This window comes from Bicyclus anynana, chromosome 9 (genome assembly GCF_947172395.1).
Source record: "Bicyclus anynana chromosome 9, ilBicAnyn1.1, whole genome shotgun sequence".
In the NCBI taxonomy this organism is placed as follows: Eukaryota; Metazoa; Arthropoda; class Insecta; order Lepidoptera; family Nymphalidae; genus Bicyclus; species Bicyclus anynana.
The window spans coordinates 793,250-813,887 of NC_069091.1; the positions used below are offsets into that span (position 1 = coordinate 793,250).

The 20,638-nt window shown below is 36.4% G+C and overlaps 4 protein-coding genes across 4 annotated transcripts; 2 read left to right on the forward strand and 2 right to left on the reverse strand.

Annotated features, from left to right (window-relative positions):
- The first annotated feature begins 594 nt into the window (after positions 1-594).
- Positions 595-4,687, forward strand: LOC112048818 (uncharacterized). Its single transcript, XM_024086486.2, has 3 exons — positions 595-835; positions 920-1,030; positions 2,969-4,687. The coding sequence occupies exons 1-3, from the start codon at positions 756-758 to the stop codon at positions 3,162-3,164; spliced, it is 387 nt and encodes a 128-aa protein (XP_023942254.2). The 5' UTR covers positions 595-755; the 3' UTR covers positions 3,165-4,687.
- Positions 3,652-7,885, reverse strand: LOC112048819 (gamma-secretase subunit Aph-1). The gene is made up of 4 exons (XM_024086487.2): positions 7,471-7,885; positions 6,986-7,159; positions 6,716-6,896; positions 3,652-5,466 (listed from the first exon to the last, which is right to left on the reverse strand). Exons 1-4 carry the CDS (start codon positions 7,690-7,692, stop codon positions 5,306-5,308), a joined length of 738 nt encoding a protein of 245 aa, XP_023942255.1. The 5' UTR covers positions 7,693-7,885; the 3' UTR covers positions 3,652-5,305.
- Positions 7,886-8,900: 1,015 nt separating this feature from the next.
- Positions 8,901-12,868, forward strand: LOC112048817 (ribosome biogenesis protein SPATA5). The gene is made up of 2 exons (XM_024086485.2): positions 8,901-9,404; positions 10,896-12,868. Exons 1-2 carry the CDS (start codon positions 9,056-9,058, stop codon positions 12,782-12,784), a joined length of 2,238 nt encoding a protein of 745 aa, XP_023942253.2. The 5' UTR covers positions 8,901-9,055; the 3' UTR covers positions 12,785-12,868.
- A 350-nt stretch (positions 12,869-13,218) lies between these two features.
- LOC112054275 (DDB1- and CUL4-associated factor 7) lies at positions 13,219-20,313 on the reverse strand. Its single transcript, XM_052883431.1, has 6 exons — positions 19,920-20,313; positions 18,314-18,416; positions 17,546-17,681; positions 16,501-16,751; positions 15,921-16,046; positions 13,219-15,764 (listed from the first exon to the last, which is right to left on the reverse strand). The coding sequence occupies exons 1-6, from the start codon at positions 19,979-19,981 to the stop codon at positions 15,384-15,386; spliced, it is 1,059 nt and encodes a 352-aa protein (XP_052739391.1). The 5' UTR covers positions 19,982-20,313; the 3' UTR covers positions 13,219-15,383.
- Positions 20,314-20,638: the final 325 nt, after the last annotated feature.

A 20,638-nucleotide genomic window follows, 5' to 3' on the forward strand; every position in this document is an offset into this window, starting at 1 on the left:
ACTAAGTTATCACGGGTTTTCTCGTACAGATCGGACCGAAAAACTTACTTATTCGCATGCGCTGCCTCAACCATTGCGTATAATTTAAATGTATGGAGGCTTTTTAAACCTTTAAAAGTTTCTAATTTTTAGGGAGAATATTTTAAATATAAACTAGCTACCGCTTCAACGCATTGGTTGAAGTGACGTGATATATCACGTCACCGCAAGCGCCAATCACAAACCGATGCGTTGTAGCGAATGACGTCACAGTTTTGTTTTCTAAAAATATTAGAATTATGTTTTCTAAAAATATTACAATTACGAGATTATTTTCACAATTAAAAATGTGATTAGAGATTCTTGTAAGCAAAAATCTTCGTAGTTTTGTACAGCAGGTGAGTAGCCTATTAAATATTAAGCCGGTCGCAACTCGTTTTCCGTATTCGTTAGAAAATGAGTTTTTATAGCCAGCCATATGATAGTGGACAATAGCATGGTTTGTGCAGCTATTGTCAAAAATTCAAAGATTATTGTCAAATTGACATTACATTTAATGTCAATCATGTCAATTGTCAATTTGACATGTTTGGTATAAATTTAATAATCTATTTACATTTTCTAATCTTTAGCTAGACTTCAAATTCAAAGTAATTTTTTTTTAGTTATTGTAAACAACAAACACAAAGTACATACAATGAAACAACAATGAATACCTAATTACCTCTTTAGGCATCTATGAGGAAAAAATCCATATTAATGTGAAGTTGTGAACAATGAATGAATCTTTTAATTCCACCGCTCCTGAGCCAAGAAAAGTGGGCGTTTGGACCGAAGGAGCGCCGATAGAAACAAGGTTAGATTAGAATTTTTGGTTCCCTAATGTTCTGAAGCTTTAAACTACTCCATTTAGCTTATAATGTAATATATTTTATTATAGAGAGTATGTAATGCCGAAAAGAACACCCGATTCTATCGATGATATCCCAACTATACCTGACTTAGATGATCTTCAAGACATTTTAGAGAAGGAGATTTCTAAACCACCGGCGTAAGTAGACTATATCTATACTAATTTAGGGGGGAAAAATTTGATTGTTCGTGTGTGTTTGTATATAATGAATAGGCTCTGAAACTACTGAGCCAATTTGAAAAATTCTTTCAATGTTGTGAAGCGACACTATTCCTGTGTGCAATAGGCTATATTATATTTTGATAAAATTAGAGATCCTTCCTAAAACTCCAATAATGTAACCCAAGGTGTGAAAATTTTAGGTTTTTTTTATATTGCTTACCTACATCGCGTGCACTGCAAAATCTATTGATGTTAGAATAAAATAATGTACTACAACTTTGCAGAACTATTATTGTCATGAAACATTGTCAGGGATCCGTAAGACTGATTTCTATCAAGTAAATTTTTCGTGAGTAACTTAATCTCAATGAGATAAGTAACTTTTTTTGTTTACGAAAATTTTTGATTCTGGTAGTTAACTGAGTTACCAGGAAATAAAGAATTATGTGTGTCAGAACACAATTTGTAGGACATTGTGGCTGTTAAGTTGTGGGACTATTAATTATTATGCAACAGTAAAAAAAAAACATTTGGTTAGTAACAACTTTTGGTAAACTACCCAACTTTTATCAATAAAGAGGTTATTAAAAGTTGTTACTAACCAGATGTTTTTATTTACTGTTGCATAATTAATAGTTATATGACTTAACAGCCACAATGTGTCTGTTGTCAAGAATTCTAACAACATAACAATACAGGCATTATTCCAGAGCAGTGGGGTAAGTTTTACATAATACTTCTGCACAAAGGACCAAAGGAAGACATCAGCAATTACAGACCAATAATCTTGTTATCGAACATCTACAAAATCTTCGCAAAAGTTATCCTAGAAAGAATTACACAGCAACTAAACGAGAATCAGCCTATAGAGAGCAGGCTGGATTAGGAATAACTGCAGCACAATTAACCACATTCAAACAATCAAGCAAATTTTAGAAAAGAGCAAAGAGTACTAAAATCTGTTTGTATAATTTTCGTAGATTACAATTGATATTTGATATTTTGAGTAGCATTTGATAACTTGAATTACAACTACACTTGGCCAACACACATGAAAAATCCTTACCCTTAAAATTTTAAAAAATTAACTCTTACAATTTCCCTAACCTTCCCTTTTAAAATAAGTCTCATTATTTCTTATAGTTATATAAAGAATCATTATCAACTTATTTTAATGGCCCTCTACAGGGTCAGGCCTCCATCTTACAAGAGTTGATATGGAGCTTATACCCTTCATGCTGCTGCAATGTGGGCTAATATTAAATTTTTCAACAACCAGTATCAGTCATTAATTGATTAAAAAATAAATAATCAAAGATAGCAGTGATTTGGAGCAAAAGCATAACATGCTCTCTAAGGTCATATTTCAGAAGTTGGTATGCTGTTACAAACCAGCTTCCCAAGTATAGGAGAAATTTTTCTGAAAACTTCTTACAAGAAAGAAAAGATTATTATAAAGCCCAACCCAGGATCTCTTGATTAGCCACATACAACAAACTGTATTCAAACAAGTTCCCTTATGGAATGGGGATGATGACTAGGTTTGAATATATGTTTATGAAACATTCGGGTAAATGAAGTCAATATTAACTAATTAAGATGTAAAAAACAAAGATTGACTGGATGTTTGCAAAATAAAGATATTAGTAATTTTGTTTGAACGTCCATACAAATCTAATGATCATTGTGACCTACGACGTCATTAAATCGTACTATTTTATATGGGGCGTTTTTCAGGAATCCGCAGTGCCACAAATCTGATCCTCTTAATCCCTGTAGGTCCGGAAGTAATGATCGCAGGTTTCCTGTTACTTTTACAAAATAGCTTTACTATTAGCATACTCGTAATTTATATACCTGCAATTTAAAAAACCGTCATTATTGTTATTGTTAAAACCATGTTTTATTTTATAGCCAACAGAAGCAAGATTTTGAAACAGTGAATACATTAGCAGAGGTTGGTGGTGCGACTGGATCTGTGGAAGGAGTGGAGGCTGCTCTAGAGGTGTTGCTGTCGCACGTGCCACAGGTGGAGGCGGACACCGCAGACACTGTGTGGACTGTGGACTCCTTGCTAGCTCAACTGGCTGAGGAAGAGCGAGCTTCGTAAATGCACCTTACATTGTCATACAATACTTTATGGTTGGATCGAGCTTCATAAATGCACCATGCATCATCATACATTTTATCGTTGGATTATGTATCGGCTTGTTGAAGCTCTACAATTAATGAACAAGACTCAGATTTGAAAGTTGAGTTCTTTTACCACCCATTGAATTACTGTTGTATTTACTCTTTGCTCAGGCTTTTTCTTTGTTAAAGAAGACGTGACTAATAATTGTTTTAAGAGAAAGAAAAGAAAAATATAGGGTACTGTAGTCAAGTCATAGCTTACTATTTTTTTAGACGGACAAGTGCTTGATTTGTAAATAAGTTTGCAATCTGAGATGAAATTGTAATTACCATGCTACTGCAATTTGTACTCCTTCAGCCAAACAACAGGGTTGCCTTTTGTATTGTATTTCTAATTTGCATATCAGTTTTTGTTAATATTGTTCAAAAGTGGTTGTGAGTGTAGAAATAAAAAATATACAATATAAACAAATATTTCCTTTATTTGTCGAGATATTCAATGAGAGCAAACAGAGATATTAGTTGCACGATTCTAGGAATTAAAAATACACAAGATTGCTATACATATTTTATAACTTACAACACTTATAAAATAGTAATTTATTTTATAAGTGCTTTATTTGTTACTAATAATGCGAACAAGTTTGTCTTTTAATTTGAACAATTGCACCTCACTCCGTCCATTATAAAAGTTTGGAATGTTTATTTATTTAGTTTATTTATAAATAAGTTAGATTAAATCTCTTTTTTTTGTGTAGTTAAGTTAGGTTGTCTCAATAAAAAGGTTATTGGAACACTAAGAATGGTTTGATTTCGAAGTGTAAATTTACCTGCCACTTTTTAGGAATTAGCAGTCCTTAAGATAAATAAAAAAACTTAAAGGGCCAGTTCACCACCACTGTTTCACTGAAACTGTTTCTGACGGCCTCGGTGGCGCAGTGTTATGCGCGGTGGATTTACAAAACGGAGGTCCTGGGTTTGATCCCCGGCTGGGCAGATTGAGATTTTCTTAATTTGTCCAGGTCTGGCTGGTGGGAGGCTTCGGCCATGGCTAGTTACCACCCTATCGGCAAAGACGAAGCGATTTAGCGTTCCGGTACGATGCCGTGTAGAAACTGAAAGGGGTGTGGAGTTTCATCCTCCTCCTAACAAGTTAGCCCGCTTCCATCTTAGACTGCATCATCACTTACCATCAGGTGAGATTGTCGTCAAGGGCTAACTTGTAAAGAATAATAATAAAAAAAAAACCCTGTGAATGAGCTACATTCACGTTTATTTTAATCATTTGAGAGGTAGTTACTTACAAACTTTTGGACTATCTGACACTTATCAGGTGGTGAAACCGGCCATAAGGTGTTACAACTATAAAAATTAAAATAAGTATTAAATGTATATTTATGCTTAGCTTAGTAGTGTTACACGTTTCTAATGGTTGATATTTAATTTGTCATCATTATCACCTGATGTACATCCACTTTAAAGGCGTCCAAAACAAGTCTTTAATAAAGGTTTTTCTGCAGATCTTATAATTACTGTTTCAATCACTCTATTGCCTTATGAGACCAGAGAATATTTACAAGGTCCGTAATTAGCGACCAAATCTCCAATCTGTAGCACTCATCATGTTTAATTGGGCAGTATTTATCCAACAACAGCCAACCTTTAGTGGCCAAGTGCAGACAAGGTCCAGGAATGGAGATCCTAATATATAGGTTCTACTGTAAGTGTAAGTCTGTATATCTGTTACTTTTTCAGGGCTTGACTACAGGAACCAATTTAGATGAAATTCAGTAAAGCAATAAATAGAACCTTTGAATAGTTAGGGAAAATACATGGTTCTCATGGGATTTGTAAAAATCAATATTTCATGCATTTCACAGGAGTCCGCTAGTTGAACTTAAAAGGGCATCCAAAGTATCAGAATATCTAGTTTGATCTAGTATGATGCATGATCAGCATTTGATCATGCTGATCATGCATCATCCTTCTATAATACTGACTAATCTATGAAAGCTGAAACTGCTGACTAGTTTCATATTGATGGTTCCTATGTGTCCTTACACTGCCATAATGACAACAGTCTGTTATTTCTCTGGTGTTTCGTCCTTACGATTGTGGTCAGTTCTCCACCACCAATGGTCGGCCGGTAAAACTTTGAATAAGTCCTTTACTCGATCCACCGGCACACTTGAAGGCTATCACCACAGTTACAATGAGTATAATGTATGACGGTAGAATTGTTACCACATACAATTCCTTTTTGTTTAGTAAACTTAGACCTGCAAAACAAGGAATACATTTATTTTAATACATAAAATATTTTTCAATAAATGACGAAAAAATTCAGTTTTGTCATTTCAAATATTAGCTCAGACAAATAAAAATTACAAAGAAGCTTGATCGTGGTTTGCTATCATGTTATTAAGTATAAGCACTTGAGAAAAATAGTTATCTTAAAATACACACACTTCAACTTTATTTATATATAAGCGGACCCAGTCAAGGTTCGTTCGTACCCTACCCCTTGACTTAAATGTCTTGTATGGAAAATAGAAAAGGGTTGTTTTTATGGTTTTCCTGGCAATTATTCTAATTTTTCTCACCTTTTAAACCTCTCCTATACCTCCACAAACATTTTAAGTCCAAGATAAGATAAATCTGTTCAGCTGTTCTCGAATTTTAGTGAGACTAACAAACAGCAATTCATTTTTATACTATATGTAGTTGTGCTTCCACTGAGTAAATAGGCTATATTTTATCCCTGTTGTGATAAAACCAAAGAAATTGTTATATATAGTGATAGTCAAGCTGCACTAAAAGCGCTTAAAAGAAATGATACCACTTCAGCCCTAGTAAGAGAGTGTAAGAACATATTGAACTCTCTGGCTGAAAGGACTAAAGTGACCATTGCCTGGGTTCCTGGACATCAAGGGAACTACTGCAATGAAAAAGCAGACGAACTAGCTAGGATGGGAGCAGGTCTCGAGTTCCTACAGTCAAAAATGTTCCAGAAGTCATTCGACAAGAAGAAAACAACACAACTACTGTTACAAAGCAGACCCAACATAGCACTGGTAGCAGGCATGACAACTGGACATTGTCTGCTCAATAGACACTTGAAGATAATGAAAATCATAGAAGATTCATCATGTCCAGGTTGTGGTGAGGAGGAGACCAGCTATCACTTTATAGCTGAGTGTCCCATGTTTGCGCTGGTAAGATGGGAGTTACTTGGTAAGGATACATTAAATGAAGTAGACCTGACAGATCTCAGTATAGGGGATATTGTTAGGTTCACAAAGGCTACAGGAAGATTTGAGGGGGGAACACTGTCGAGACACCAGTGAACCTGTGTCCTTTTACCACGGGAATTGGGTGGAATGGTCCCTAATTAGGACTGATCACCCGTCTGGACTTGTCAAACATCCCCTCTATAAGTATATATATATATCCCTGTTGTGCCACACGAAAGAGAACTACACAGGTAAAACCGCAGATAATCTGTTAGTGTTATATTATATTACATACCTGATACAAAGAAGTGTGAGCCAATGACCCACATTATCTTTGGGTAGTTCTTGGTGTCCATCCCATTGAAGAAGATCACACTCCAGAATGTGTTGAGCAGTATCATGCAGAGAGTCATTGCTGCACTGGTTACAAAGAAGTACTCTGTTCCACCTTTCAGACCAACGCTGCCTGGACCCACCTGTATATAGACAATATTGTTAGTATAATTATCAGATACCATTTATTTAACAAAGAATTGCCATTTATTACCGTATATTATGTACTTACCGAATCTGCTAGTACATTAACAAGGGCAAACGCCCCACTCATGATGCCAAAACCCAGTCCGGAGACATATGCCATCTCCAGCTTGTTGCTGCAAATCTCATGGTTCTCTGAGATCTCCTTCAGTCCTGCTTCAGTCTTTCGCAGCAACAGGTACATCCCATAGCGACATGCTTCCTGAAGTTAATATAATTTATTTCATTATAAGAAGTATACATAATATGTAGAATCCTAATATACCTATTTTAATTGATATTTAAACACATTAAATTTTTATAGGGTATGGGTTTTTCAAGAACTCTGGCCAAGAATTCTAGCCAGCAAGAACTAGTTTACCAACAATGCTACACAAAAATCTGTAGTATTACAGGTCAAAAAAATGTGGTAAGTACAGAAAAAGTATTTTCAGTTTTATAAACATAAAATGTTCAGAAAATGCTTTGAATTGCAAGAGCCCTGTTGTAAGGTTATACGTAAGTATATATTACCTGCATTATGATCGCAAACACCATTCCGAAGGCCAAGTATGACCGTAGGGGGCTCACTGCGAACCATATTAGGGACGACAGTAGAAACGACACGAGCCACCCAAAAGCCGCCGCGATCATTATGATGATGCGGACCGGGTCGTTCGCGATCGTCAGCGCAAACATAGCGAATGGGGGCCCGAAAGCGAGCAGAGAACAACTGAAAAATTCTGCCAGAGTCATCTTACTTGTTTGGTTTAACACAACGTCTTAAACGTACTATTAGTAAAGTTGGCGTTTCTTAATCGAAACAGTATTCACTAAGAAAAGAACATTTTTGTTTCATAATCTAATTAGTAATTTGATTAATTTAAAAATAAAAATAAAATTAAGAATCATGAATCAATCCAACTTAAAGTGATGACAAAAGACATTTGCTTTGACAGTTGACTGTTGTCAAATTGACAATTGACATTGACAAAACGGCTAATTAAGTATTTTTTTCACCTCTATCTCTCTCTGTTTAACATTATACTATAGACAGAGAGCGATAGATGCGAGTTCGAAACTCACACTGTCGATGTGATCTTTTTATTTTTATCTTCGACCATTAATAACAGGACCTGCCTCGATATCCGTTACCCCTCTGGCAAAGATCAAAAATCAATGATCTAACGAGTTTATAAAAACTGTTGCTATAGAATCGATGTTTCATTGTTGTGATCGTTTTCGTCGTGTAAAGAGCTCCCTAAAATGCCGGTTTGTGTAGTTGAATGGCATAAAAAACGGCCAAAAACTCGTAGATTAGTAAAAGATGGAGTAACGTTTCATTTGTAAGTATTTCTACCTTAATTTTATCAAATTTGTAATAAAAGCAATTTTTATAAAGAATCGATTCTTTTGACGCAACAGCAAAATCGATCAAGTAGTCGAATATTCTGTGTTTATATACTGTGGTTAATCTGTGTAAAATTACGCGTGTGTGTATTGTGAATCAATTTTATATTTGTGTGTAGTGTATGGACACAGAATATACATAATGGTGTTAAATGTTTTCGATGTGTGAGTTTACCTCGTCCCCCTCAAAAAACGACAGACTTAGACCATTAATAACTGGAACCACGTCCAGTTATTAATGGTCTAAGTTATTATAGTTATTAAAGTAAAAAGTGTTTATATAAGATACAGGTACTTGCTTTGAAAATATACATAGTAAGGTACGTCATTAAAGCATTTAAACAGAATAAATATAATCAGTACATAAACTTAAATTCGTGAAAATTAATTATTTATTAACGTAGATGGAACTTTCTCTGTCTAAGAGTTCTAGTTTGTATTGTCTATGAAGTGTTGCAATAATATTTCCTCTGAGATCACATAAACAAAAATCTTCTTTCTTGTCTATGGCACTTCGTTTGGCTACTGACAGTGACAAGCACAGATTGACATGACACTGACAAAGACAGAGAAATCACAATTCACAATGTGCGCACGGTTTGAAAATAAACAAACTTTTTAAATCTATTAATTATTAATATAATAATAAAGCGTTAGAATTGATTAATGGCGTTATAAATGTTTATAATACTAGTATAACATTAGTGAAATGCCGCCAAAACAAACAAAAAAAACACTGTGGGTCGAATGCGAAACTTGTCACTGCAGCATTCTAACCAATGATAAAAATGTACACATAGATTTAAACTGTTCAAAGGAGCAAGTAAAATGCCCTTACGTTGAAAGCGAGACGTTGTTTACGTGGCTAGAGCGAGCCAGTGCGCCACCAGATAACGTGCCAAGGGATGCGGTGCTGGTCCACCCGTCGGCGGGGGCTCTCATCGGTGCAGTGATCGGGAAACCGTTGGAGCTGAAAAGAGACGGCGCTCCGACGCTGTTGAAACGCATGTGGCCGTCCAGAGCCTCTGCTCCTGCCGCTGTCATATTACCGGCTGCAGGTACACAAATAATCTGGTTTTTTGTATCACTTCTTTGCTCATTATTGTGATATCACGAAAAATACAACTATACAGCAGAGTTTTTTTTTGTGAAATTTCGTGCTAAAACAAAATGTTTTGAAAATTTAAAAGTAGCTTCCTTTAAAATTGTATTATTCCAGATATCACACTCTTGGAGTCATATTTATATATATATATTTTTTATAGCTATAGTAGATTGACTTGGCAGGTGACCCACTGCACCTAATGGTGATGGAGAATTTTATTAAATTAAGGAAATTCTGATATTCGCAGGTATCCTTACAATATTTTTCATTAACCTTTTGAGACACATGATATTTAAGTTCTTAAAATGCACCTAACTGAAAAGTTGAAAGTGCATGCCCCGCACCTGATTGGAACCTACAACTTTTGAATTGAAGGCAGATTTCATATTTATTGGGCTATCACAACAGCAAGAACAATTAACTGCCTTGTTGGCTGATTAGATTGTGACTTCAGATTGTGAGCTGGGTTATGTAATACTGATTGATCATCCTGGAGTTGGGAAGTTTGTGGTGTTATAACCTTGTGCCTCAGAGAGCATGTTAAACTATTGGTCCTGGCCATTATCACATCTGATAGTGGTAGTTAAAGAATTTAACATTATAACCTTAATAAGTCAGTTAACCCACATTAGTCAGTGGGCTCATATCCCATTGCACGAGAGTCTTGGCCGTATATTGGGCTGATAATATAGACTACAAACCCTTGAACAAATATTACTTGTGAAATGAACCAACACTTAGAAGGCTGTTACTATATCAGAAAATAACTCTAAGCACTATGCTGTCTATTCTGAGCGGTACAGTGGTGAGTACGCAAGTGAAGAGTAAGGCTTGTGACCTTGATAAGTGTTATTCATGTTGGTTAATTTCACATGTAATTTTTGTTCAAGGGCTTGTAGTATATTAATCAAACATTATATTTTGTAATAATGTTTGATTAATATACTACTCCATCAATGATTTTTTTTCATCTTCATAACATATTTATGTAATCACTTATAAGTTTACTTTCGAACAAACAAATAATTTTAGTGTTGGGCAATAATTGTCATAATTGGTTGTTGCAAAAAATAAAATATCATATTTGAAAATAAGTTAATTTCAAGATAAACGAAAATAACTTTCTTGTGAAAAAAAAATGTTATATTTATTCAATTTATAAGTAAGTGGTTTCTGGTATTTTCAGCAATTGCTTGTTGACTTTTTCAATTAAAATTTTAGTTCATTTTTAATAGAACAAATCTTATTTTGTTTTAATTTTTTTTTATTGACTGCAATTGACTACAATCTCACCTGATAGTAAGTGATGATGCAATCTAAGCTGGCAGCAAGCTAACTTGTTAGGAGTAGGATGAAAATCCACACTCCTTTTTATTTTTTTAATTCAAAAATAAAAATAACAAAGGAGGAACCATTACATTAAATTGAAACTTATTGTTCACAGATCTTATTGGTGCTTGGTGTAGTGACAGTAAACATGTGAGTGTAACCAGTCTGAAGGGTGTGGTACCACCAGCGTCGTTTGTTACTGTTAAAGTAAGAAACCATAAAAAAGATACAGATATCAGTGATATTTTAAAAGAGAGATTTCTAAATCATTATGTGAACACAGGAACTGTGTTTGTTTATTATTATTTTGGAAGAAAACTACAAATTGAATTTATCAATATTAAAAGTGCAGAAACATCGGAACATTTTAATGGTTCATGGTATGTTTTAAGTGAAAACACAGTTTGGAACATTGAAAAGAATGTTGACAAAAAAGTAGACAAGAAACCTGTAATCTTAGGTGGTGTTGATGATATAGTGGATGAAATAAAAACACTAATCAACATTTCTTTCGACACGCAAGGGTTGGCAGCTAATTTTCAACCCACTAGGGGTCTTTTATTGCATGGACACTCAGGGATTGGTAAAACGGCTATTTGTAAACATCTAATAGACAATTGTTATCATATTGAAATCAATGGGCCAACAATATTCAGCAAATATTTTGGTGAGACTGAATCTACAATGAGAGGTTTATTCGCTAAGGCTGTTATGCATGAACCGAGTATTATTCTGGTAGATGAAATAGAAACCATTTGCCCGCGACGTTCTGCTGGCAGCACAGAACAGGAAAGGCGCGTAACCTCCGCATTCGTTTCTCTATTAGATAATTTACACCAAGAATCTAACAAGGTTTTTGTTTTGGCGACGACTAGAAAACCTGACGCGATAGATCCGATGTTGAGGCGGTTCGGACGTTTAGATAAAGAGATAGAAGTACCAGTGCCTGATAGAATAAGGAGAAGGGAAATTTTGTACGCTCTACTAAAAAATCTTCCTAACAAGGTGGCATCTATTGATGTGGAATCAATAGCAGATCTCGCTCATGGGTATGTTGCTGCAGATTTAGTGAACTTGTGCACCCAGGCCTCGCTTAAATGTCTAAAACGCAACAGCCCTGTAATAGAAAAGGAAGATTTAATGATTGCACTGACGCTCGTGAGACCGAGTGCCATGCGAGAGTTGCTCATAGAAGTACCGAACGTCAGGTGGTCTGATATAGGAGGGCAAGACAATTTGAAGTTGAAATTACGTCAGGCGGTAGAGTGGCCGCTGAAACATTCGGAAAGTTTCCGCAGATTAGGAGTAAGACCGCCTTCAGGCGTCCTGCTGTACGGACCACCGGGATGTTCGAAAACAATGATCGCGAAGGCATTAGCTACCGAGAGTGGGTTAAATTTTTTGTCAATAAAGGGTCCGGAACTGTTCTCGAAATTTGTCGGAGAGTCTGAACGCGCAGTTAGAGACCTTTTCACGAAAGCACGACAAGTTGCACCGTCTATAATATTCTTTGACGAAATGGACGCGATCGGCGGCGAAAGAGGCGCCGGCGAAGCGAGTGTACACGAAAGAGTGCTGGCACAACTTCTCACAGAACTAGATGGAGTTGTTCCTTTAAATTCAGTAACAATAGTAGCAGCGACGAACCGACCGGACAGAATGGACCGAGCATTACTCCGTCCCGGAAGACTCGACCGACTGATTTACGTGCCTTTGCCTGACTTTGAAACGCGATTGCAAGTAATCGAGCTAAAGTTAAATAAGATGAGTGTTTGCGATGATGTCAATTCGCATAGCCTAGCGTCGAGGACGGGAGGTTTCTCTGGTGCTGAATTGGAGGCGCTTTGCCACGAAGCGGCTTTGCGCGCTTTAGAGAAGGATCTGGATTGTCGGGAAGTAACGATGGAACATTTTGAACACATATTAAAAGACTTCAAACCTAGAACATCACAGTCCATGTTGAAGGTTTATGAAGAGTTTGCATTGGGACAAAGGTCGAGCTAATATGGAACATGTACCTAACGACAACCAGAAAATAATTGTTCATTTCAACAATTTCTAGTGTATTATACAATTATGGCCTTGGAAGACTTACTTCTTTTTTTTAAAGAAAATAAAATGAACAAGGGACTTGTAGAGAATTTTTAAAAAATAGTCCTCTAATCATAGACGTGTGAATTGTTTGCAATGAATCGTTTTTTATATAGAACAGTTTGTTTCCCAATTCCCATAAGTATATCTGGCTTCATAATAATTTTTGGAACAAAGTTCTTGTAATGCAGTTTCCAGAAATCTATCAGTTATTATTATTTTAACCATTTAGTTTATATAGAAAATTGCAAACAAAACTATTTATATACAACATAATATCTTGTAAGAAAGTAATTTTACATAAAATGTCAATGAATCATTGGATTTTATAAAAAGAATACACAGTGTTTGATAGAACTATTTATTTATAAGAAAACTTATACTACCATTTTTGTATATAAATTAAGTTAATCTAGTCCTTAACTATACAAAATTAAAAAATCTACATAGATTTACATTTGTTTTTTCTTTCATCAGTGAATTTTCATTACAATTTTGAGATCACAGTACAGTACTCATTGTCTAATTTTATTATCATTCAATATTATTTCAATAATTTAAAATATTATACAAACAACTACTTCAAAAGATCAAAATGTAATGATTATAACTACACTACAAAGATCAAGGGCCAATACAAGGAATTATTCTGATATTTAGAAACTACTATAATTTAAACAAAGCCTTTTTTGTATATTGCTAAAATTTTTTTGAGCATGAAATTGCTTGAAAATGAGTTTTAATTAATTCAGACTGACATTGTAAATGTTAAAGTATATTTGTTATTTTAAACATAAACTGCTAAATTAATTCTGGCTGGTGGGTGGTTTCGGCCTTGGCTAGGTACCACCCTCCCAGCAAAGACGTACCGCCAAGCGATTTAGCGTTCCGGTACGATGTCGTGTAGAAACCAAAAGGGGTGTGGATTTTCATCCTACTCCTAACAAGTTAGCCCGCTTCCATCTTAGACTGCATCATCACTTACCATCAGGTGAGAGAATTTAAATTGGAATATATTTGTTAATTTAATAATATTCCATTAGTTAGCCACATAAGTAACAAACGCATTCGCTTTTGCATTTACAATATTAGTAGGTCCTGACATGTGTTATGTTGCTTTGTGACGAAATACAAACTAATCCATAACATTCCCATAAAAACAAAGTAGTACATATCTTCCTAAAATTGGTATAAAATTAAAAATACTCAGTGTATTGAAGTAAAAGTTAGGCACACAGTATTCATATTTCATAAGCTTAAATGCATATTTAAAAGTCATCATGATATTTTACAGAGGGAATGCAATACAATTTGTTAAGAGGTTGAATAACAAAGGCAAAATATAATAAGCGGCTAAAGATTCTGTTTGTCGCTTGCACTGTATGTTGTCAAATAAATCAAAGAGAAGCTTGATTTGGTCTTCATAGCAAAGTATAAGCTTCTATAAATACTCTTTTGAGAAGTCAAAGTAGTAGAAAATCTACATCATTTTTTTTTCATTTTATGTCATTTTGTCTTTAAGTTTCTATACATGCTTTTTGAGAAGTCAAGTCAGTAGTCAAAGTAGTCGTAATTCAAAATCTATTTTTTAAAGTCAAATGAAAAATTTATCACGAGTTTTTTTTATTTTATGTCATTTTATCTTAGACTTTGGGCCCAGGAACAAAATATTCATAATTTTCAAAATCGGTTTTAATTACGTCATAATATTATTCTCGTCAGAAGTAATTTTTTACACATTTTAAAAATAATAATTAAAAAAGCAAATCCAATTAATATTTTCAACAATATTGCAAAAAGGTTTAAAATTTCATTTCAAGAATTTGTCAGATTAGATTTTCAGTCTTAATGTTATAATGGAATTATAAATATTGACATAAATTTACTTACACAAATAATAATGTTTTGTGTAATCCTGATAATAAACATTTTTGTAAACTAAAAGTAATAAGAACATAAATAATAACAACCCTGTTTTTACAATAATCAGCAATGAAAGTGGTCACCTATTACACAAGGCTATCAGGGGTAACAAACTGTGGTGGTACATATTATTTGTGTAACGTAAACTAAAACTCGTTTACCAGCTTCTATAGTGACAACTGTTTACATTTATGTACATTGTAAACAGGCAGCAGTCAATACAAGGTTTAAGCAGTCAGGGGTAACAAACTGTGATAATAAATACTATTTGTGGAGTGGGTAAACTAAAAATCGCCTTTACCGATAAAATACCATACAGAATTAGACACAATTTTATGACATCTCGGAATTTAGACGCGAGTGTCGCTTTCGCTATGCACAGGTAATAAAGTACGATAAAATTAAAACGCGTGGATGCCCTGCATGCGTCGCTACGTTCCCGCTGATACCTAAAATTTTGCATTGCGCAACTACACGCACGATATCCCGAAACGTCACAAAGTGTGCATCGCACTGTATGTACTAACATTATATCCACGTACATGGCCTCCAGTCAATACTCAAGCTGTCAGGGGTAACAAAGCACGGTTTACACGCGCAGTATCTCGGTGTGGCGGTTGTAGCAGATGGCGATCCAGTCGGGCTGCGTGGCGCCCCACTGGATCTGGTTGACCTCGCCCTCGGCCGCCGTGTACGCCAGGATGGGGTCCTCGATGGCGCGCGGCATCTGCTGGATGTCCCAGATGAGCGCCTGGTGGTCGTCGCCCGCGGTGCAGATGTGGCACGAGCTGTGCGGCGCCCACGCGATGCCGTTGACGCAGGCGCGGTGGTTGTTGAGCCGCGCCACCGGCGTGCACGGCACGCGCACGTCGAGGATGATCACCTCGCACGCGTCCATCGCGATGGTGGCCAGGTAGTTGGGGTCCTGCTTGTTCCACGCCAGCCGCAGCAGCGGCGTGTGCTGCGGGTCCTGAGGAGACGAGCTCGTGTACATCATCAACATTACCGAAGTGGCGCAGGTCGAACATGCGCACGGAGCCGTCGGCGCCCACCGACGCGAACATGTCGCGCCCACCGCCCGCGCGGCTGAACGCGATGTCGCACACTCGCTGCACGCGACACTCACCTCGTAGATGATGGTGGAGTGCTCGAGGTGGCGCAGGTCGAACATGCGCACGGAGCCGTCGGCGCCCACCGACGCGAACATGTCGCGCCCGCCGCCCGCGCGGCTGAACGCGATGTCGTACACCTCCTGCAACCAAACCCATTCTTTGTAAACTGATTTCCAAAATGAATAGGCATGTATGCTTTTTTAGTAATATTTTGTGAAAAAGCATCAACACAAATTGGTGCAGACTCCACCACACCCAATAACTAGGTGCAGAATCCGCCACACACCTATCAAAGACGAAAATGAAGCAGTTAACCTACAAGTACTACCTACTTACCTTTCTTTCTGAGTAGACAACCAAGACTAATCAAGAATTAAGTATAAATAACAATAAGAGTTTCAGAAGTAGAAGTTTTTCTTCAAATACACTTGACTTGGGGAGTAACTAGTAAGCTAGTGAAAGGTGTTAAGTACGAAAAGAATCGAGGCGAATAAGTTGAGAGGAAAAGCTAAGGAAGTTCTACTTCAGTTGTCTAAAGCACACTCGTTTGTTTTTTGCGATTCAAGGTCGAAAGGTAAGGTTAAGTGCACTGACCTTGTCATGTGCAATGAGCTGAGTCTTGACATGGCCTGTGACCTCGTTGACGCGGCCCAGCATCTGGCCGGTCTCCAGCCCCCAGATGGTGCAGGTGGTGTCGATGCTGCTGGTGCCAATCAGGTTGGGGTCCACCTCGTTCCAGTCGAAGGATGTGAGCGGTGCACAGAAGTCAGAGTTCTTGTTGTTGTTGAGCACACACTCAAATAGAGTGTACGGTTCGCCCGCACGCCATATGCGGAGGTAGTCGCCTACGAAATAAGTAGTTTTAGTATTAGTAGTTTGATCATTTTAATACAAAAACGGAATATTAACTGATCACTTTTTTAACATAATCTCTTAAAAAGAGAGCTAGGAAAGTGTTCGAAATTGAATTTGGTGGGAATTAAACCCAGTAACTCTCAAAATTGTGTCTAGCCCCTTGAACATTGAGCAATTGACGCTTCTATAGTAGTAGAATTTGTTTTGTAACTAAAAAGAAGTGAGGTAGATAGTTTAGACGGTACAAAGATTGCATGATCATCAAGTAGTGAAAATGCTGGGCACAGTAGATCTATTCTGAAATAATGTTCGCAGAACTTGACAGTGTGAGTCTAAAATTTCACTATCTCCCTTTTTCAGACACAATTTTATATGCAGAGATAAAACAAAACTTACAGTTGACTTATATTAACATAGTTTCAGAATAGCACTAAAGGCAATGATGTTTTATACTAGGGTACTAGTGCATCAAAACTAAGGCAGACATAAATTGTCTTAATTTCATTTAATCTTTTATTAAATAGTGAACGTTATTAAACAAATAATACTAAAATATCGTCTACAATATCGAGCTTTATGTTCAGGTGGTGTAAAAACTATATATACATAAACATATAATGGAATTAAAGGCAAAAAAAGGCATGTGTGCGCTCAGTGTTGTAACTAAATTCAAATCACTTTTGCAACGATTTTGTAGTCACATAATCTATCTGTAGTATAAAATTATTTTATAAATTATATAATTATATTATAAGTATGTCATAAAAATATTATGATATGTTACCACTAGTGGCCAGCAAGTCGGGGTACACGCCCTTGCTGTCAGGTATCCACATGATCTTGGTGGTGGGGTACGGGTGGTCAAAGGTGGACTTGGCACTGAACTCACTTGTCTCCTCATCGAGTGAAATTATTTGTACCTAGAATAATTGTTTTTGCATTTAATTAACCTGGAGTTTTACCCCCCAAGGGAATACAGAGATAAAAACAGCCTATGTTACTCACTGATTTGGCTGGTGGGAGGCTTCGGCCGTGGCTTGTTACCACCCTACCGGCAAAGACGTACCGCCAAGCGATTTAGCGTTCCAGTATGATGCCATGTAGAAACCAAAAGGGGTGTGGATTTTCATCCTCCTCCTAACAAGTTAGCCCGCTTCCATCTTAGACTGCATCATCACTTACCATCAGGTGAGATTGTAGTCAAGGGCTAACTTGTAAAGAATAAAAAAAAAAACTGATAATGTACCTTTAAATTGTTGAAAATTTTTTAAATAGGTCCAGTAGTTTCAAAGCAAACAAACAATCAAATCTTTCATAGAAAATAATATATTTTTAGAATTTAAACTATTGTGAGTGTTATTCATATTAAATGATTATGAAACACATATGGATCCGCCGCGATGCAAGAACCAGCTCATGACTAAGGGCCCCATATGGGTTCAAAGCTAGTGGGGCATACTCCGACCTAATATCACGTGAGTTTTCACGTGTTTCATAATCATTTAATAATATATTATGTTGTATATTGAGTAAAATTAAGTTTACAAATTACTTTATTGTTGTATTCTTCCACGAAACTCCCCAGAGCCAGGCGGAACCTTTTGTCAGGTCGCACCGACCAGTTCATTGAGTACAGCGGCCATGGTGCTTGGTACCTGGAGATAAAATGTTACATAACTAACAATTTACTAATGTATTTGTTAATTAACATATAGTTAGTTAGCAAAAGACACATTTGATCATAAGAGACTCAGGCAATGGATAAGTCAAACTTCTAAACTAAAGCCAAACTTGATGTCCAATGTTTATAAACAAATAAACTGGAAATGAAGGTAGAAAATGCATAACATTCCATACCTAATAATAATTTCAATTAAGTTTTTTCTAATATGTTACACATTGAGTCGTTGAGTTCATGACCGTTTCCAGAGGGTGGGTTGGATGTGGGTTCAAAACCAGTCCTGGGCATGCACCTCCAACTTTTCAGTTGAAGAAAAACATTGTGCATACTAGAGAATTTTCTTAATTCTCTGCATGTCTGAAGTCTGCCAATCCACATTGGGCCAGCGTGGTGGACTATTGAGGACATCAATCAGGTAGCAGGGAGCTGATGGATGCTGGGGGCCTGAGACTGTGATGTTTGGGAGTCCTATGCTCCATTGGCTGATAATGAGTTCCAAAGGCCTGCTCTAGCATCATGTGCCTGTATCTTTTTTTTTTCATTTTTTTATTTTTTACAAGTTAGCCCTTGACTACAGTCTCACCTGATGGTAAGTGATGATGCAGTCTCAATGTGGAAGCGGGCTAAATTGTTAGGAGGAAGTTGAAAATCCACACCCCTTTCGGTTTATGCACGGCATCATACCGGATTGCTAAATTGCTTGGCAGTATGTTTTTGCCGGTAGGGTGGTAACTTGCCACGGCCGAAACCTCCCACCAGCCAGACCTGGACAAATTAAGAAAATTCTAATCTGCCCAGCTGGGGATCGAACACAGGACCTCCGTCTTGTAAATCCACCGTGCATACCACTGCGCCACGGAGGCTGTCACTTTTTCCTCAAGTAACACCATTTAGACCAAAATGATGGCCTCCATGGCACAGAGGTAGATTTACTTAATTGGTCCAGGTCTGGCTGATAGGATTCTTTGGCCGTGGATAGTTATCACCCTACCGGCAAAGACATACCGCCTTTTGACTTTACGGTATGAATGATGTAATATGCATCAAACTTTGAATTTGCTACAACATTACAACACGCCAAACCTGCACAGCTCTAACTCAGCTGGAATTGATATTCATGTTGCACCAACACATTGGACCAGGGTGGTGGGTTCAAGCTCCAAGCAAGGAGGAAGGCCTGCCCCTCTAGTGGGCCATTATAATAGAGTGATAACATGTTGCACAGCATATTCACATCAGTCAAAATTAGGCACGCACTATACTTGCTTTAGTACAGGATACCTCAAAACTTTCATTCTAAATGTATGTACACACCATAACAGACTGTATTCTCAAGAATATAGAGATATCTTGACTATGTAATTGTTAAATACACTATTTAGTTTATCATGTGCCTTAAAAAATAAGGACTATCATATTTTGTCCTGATTTAAGCAAGTATTGTATTGTAGCTGTTGGTAATATGGGCATTATTTACTTGTATATTTCCTTGCGTTTTGTGCTGGAACTAGTGCTGGAACTGCTATGTGGCATCGACATGATTGTAGCTATCGATTTATGTAATCACTAATATTACGTTTTACTTCTACACTAGAAACACCTTAACTATAAACTGCAATTAAATATATTCATTCATTTGTCCATGTTAAACATTCTAGCGGTATATTTATTTTAGTTTGTACTTTGTAGGTACTTTAAAGCGGTTATTTTATTAAAATGGTTTTATTACTAAAGACGAAGTACCGCAACTCTTAGAAAGGTTTTTAGTTCATATTAATTTAGTATATTTATTTATTTTAATGAAATATTTTATTCACAATGTAACTTATTTCCTCATTTTAATTGTATGAGAAAAAAAAAATGTTTTGTGAACCACAGACACAGAGTTATAAAAAAATATGAGGTTATTTAAAAAAAAAAACTCGTTTTAAGTTAAAACCATGCGTTCTAGCCTTTTTGAGCAAACAACATGTCGCTGTCTATGCTCTGTTTACGAGTGGCATAGATTTTTTTTTTAAATTTCGTTTTGCAGCTCTGAGTTAAAGTCTTTTTGAACCTTTTCACAGAATTATTATGGAAAAAGTATTAGAATTAGCAGGGTGATTTCAGTCGGCGTTAAAAAAGAAAGAAGATATTTGTAACTGTATGATGGGTAGATAGGACCATTTTTACTAATTTTTAAGTGATCTGGACCAC

Coding starts and splice junctions, on each gene's coding strand:
- LOC112048818 (XM_024086486.2), top strand. CDS start 756: ATGAATGAATCTTTTAATTCCACCGCTCCTGAGCCAAGAAAAGTGGGC. Junction 836..919: donor GGAGCGCCGATAGAAACAAG/GTTAGATTAGAA, acceptor ATTTTATTATAG/AGAGTATGTAATGCCGAAAA. Junction 1,031..2,968: donor GAGATTTCTAAACCACCGGC/GTAAGTAGACTA, acceptor TTTATTTTATAG/CCAACAGAAGCAAGATTTTG.
- LOC112048819 (XM_024086487.2), bottom strand. CDS start 7,692: ATGACTCTGGCAGAATTTTTCAGTTGTTCTCTGCTCGCTTTCGGGCCC. Junction 6,897..6,985: donor TTAATGTACTAGCAGATTCG/GTAAGTACATAA, acceptor GTCTATATACAG/GTGGGTCCAGGCAGCGTTGG. Junction 5,467..6,715: donor CTCACACTTCTTTGTATCAG/GTATGTAATATA, acceptor CTTGTTTTGCAG/GTCTAAGTTTACTAAACAAA.
- LOC112048817 (XM_024086485.2), top strand. CDS start 9,056: ATGCCGCCAAAACAAACAAAAAAAACACTGTGGGTCGAATGCGAAACT. Junction 9,405..10,895: donor TGTCATATTACCGGCTGCAG/GTACACAAATAA, acceptor TATTGTTCACAG/ATCTTATTGGTGCTTGGTGT.
- LOC112054275 (XM_052883431.1), bottom strand. CDS start 19,981: ATGTCGATGCCACATAGCAGTTCCAGCACTAGTTCCAGCACAAAACGC. Junction 16,752..17,545: donor CGACTTGCTGGCCACTAGTG/GTAACATATCAT, acceptor CTTATTTCGTAG/GCGACTACCTCCGCATATGG. Junction 16,047..16,500: donor AGCTCATTGCACATGACAAG/GTCAGTGCACTT, acceptor GTTTGGTTGCAG/GAGGTGTACGACATCGCGTT.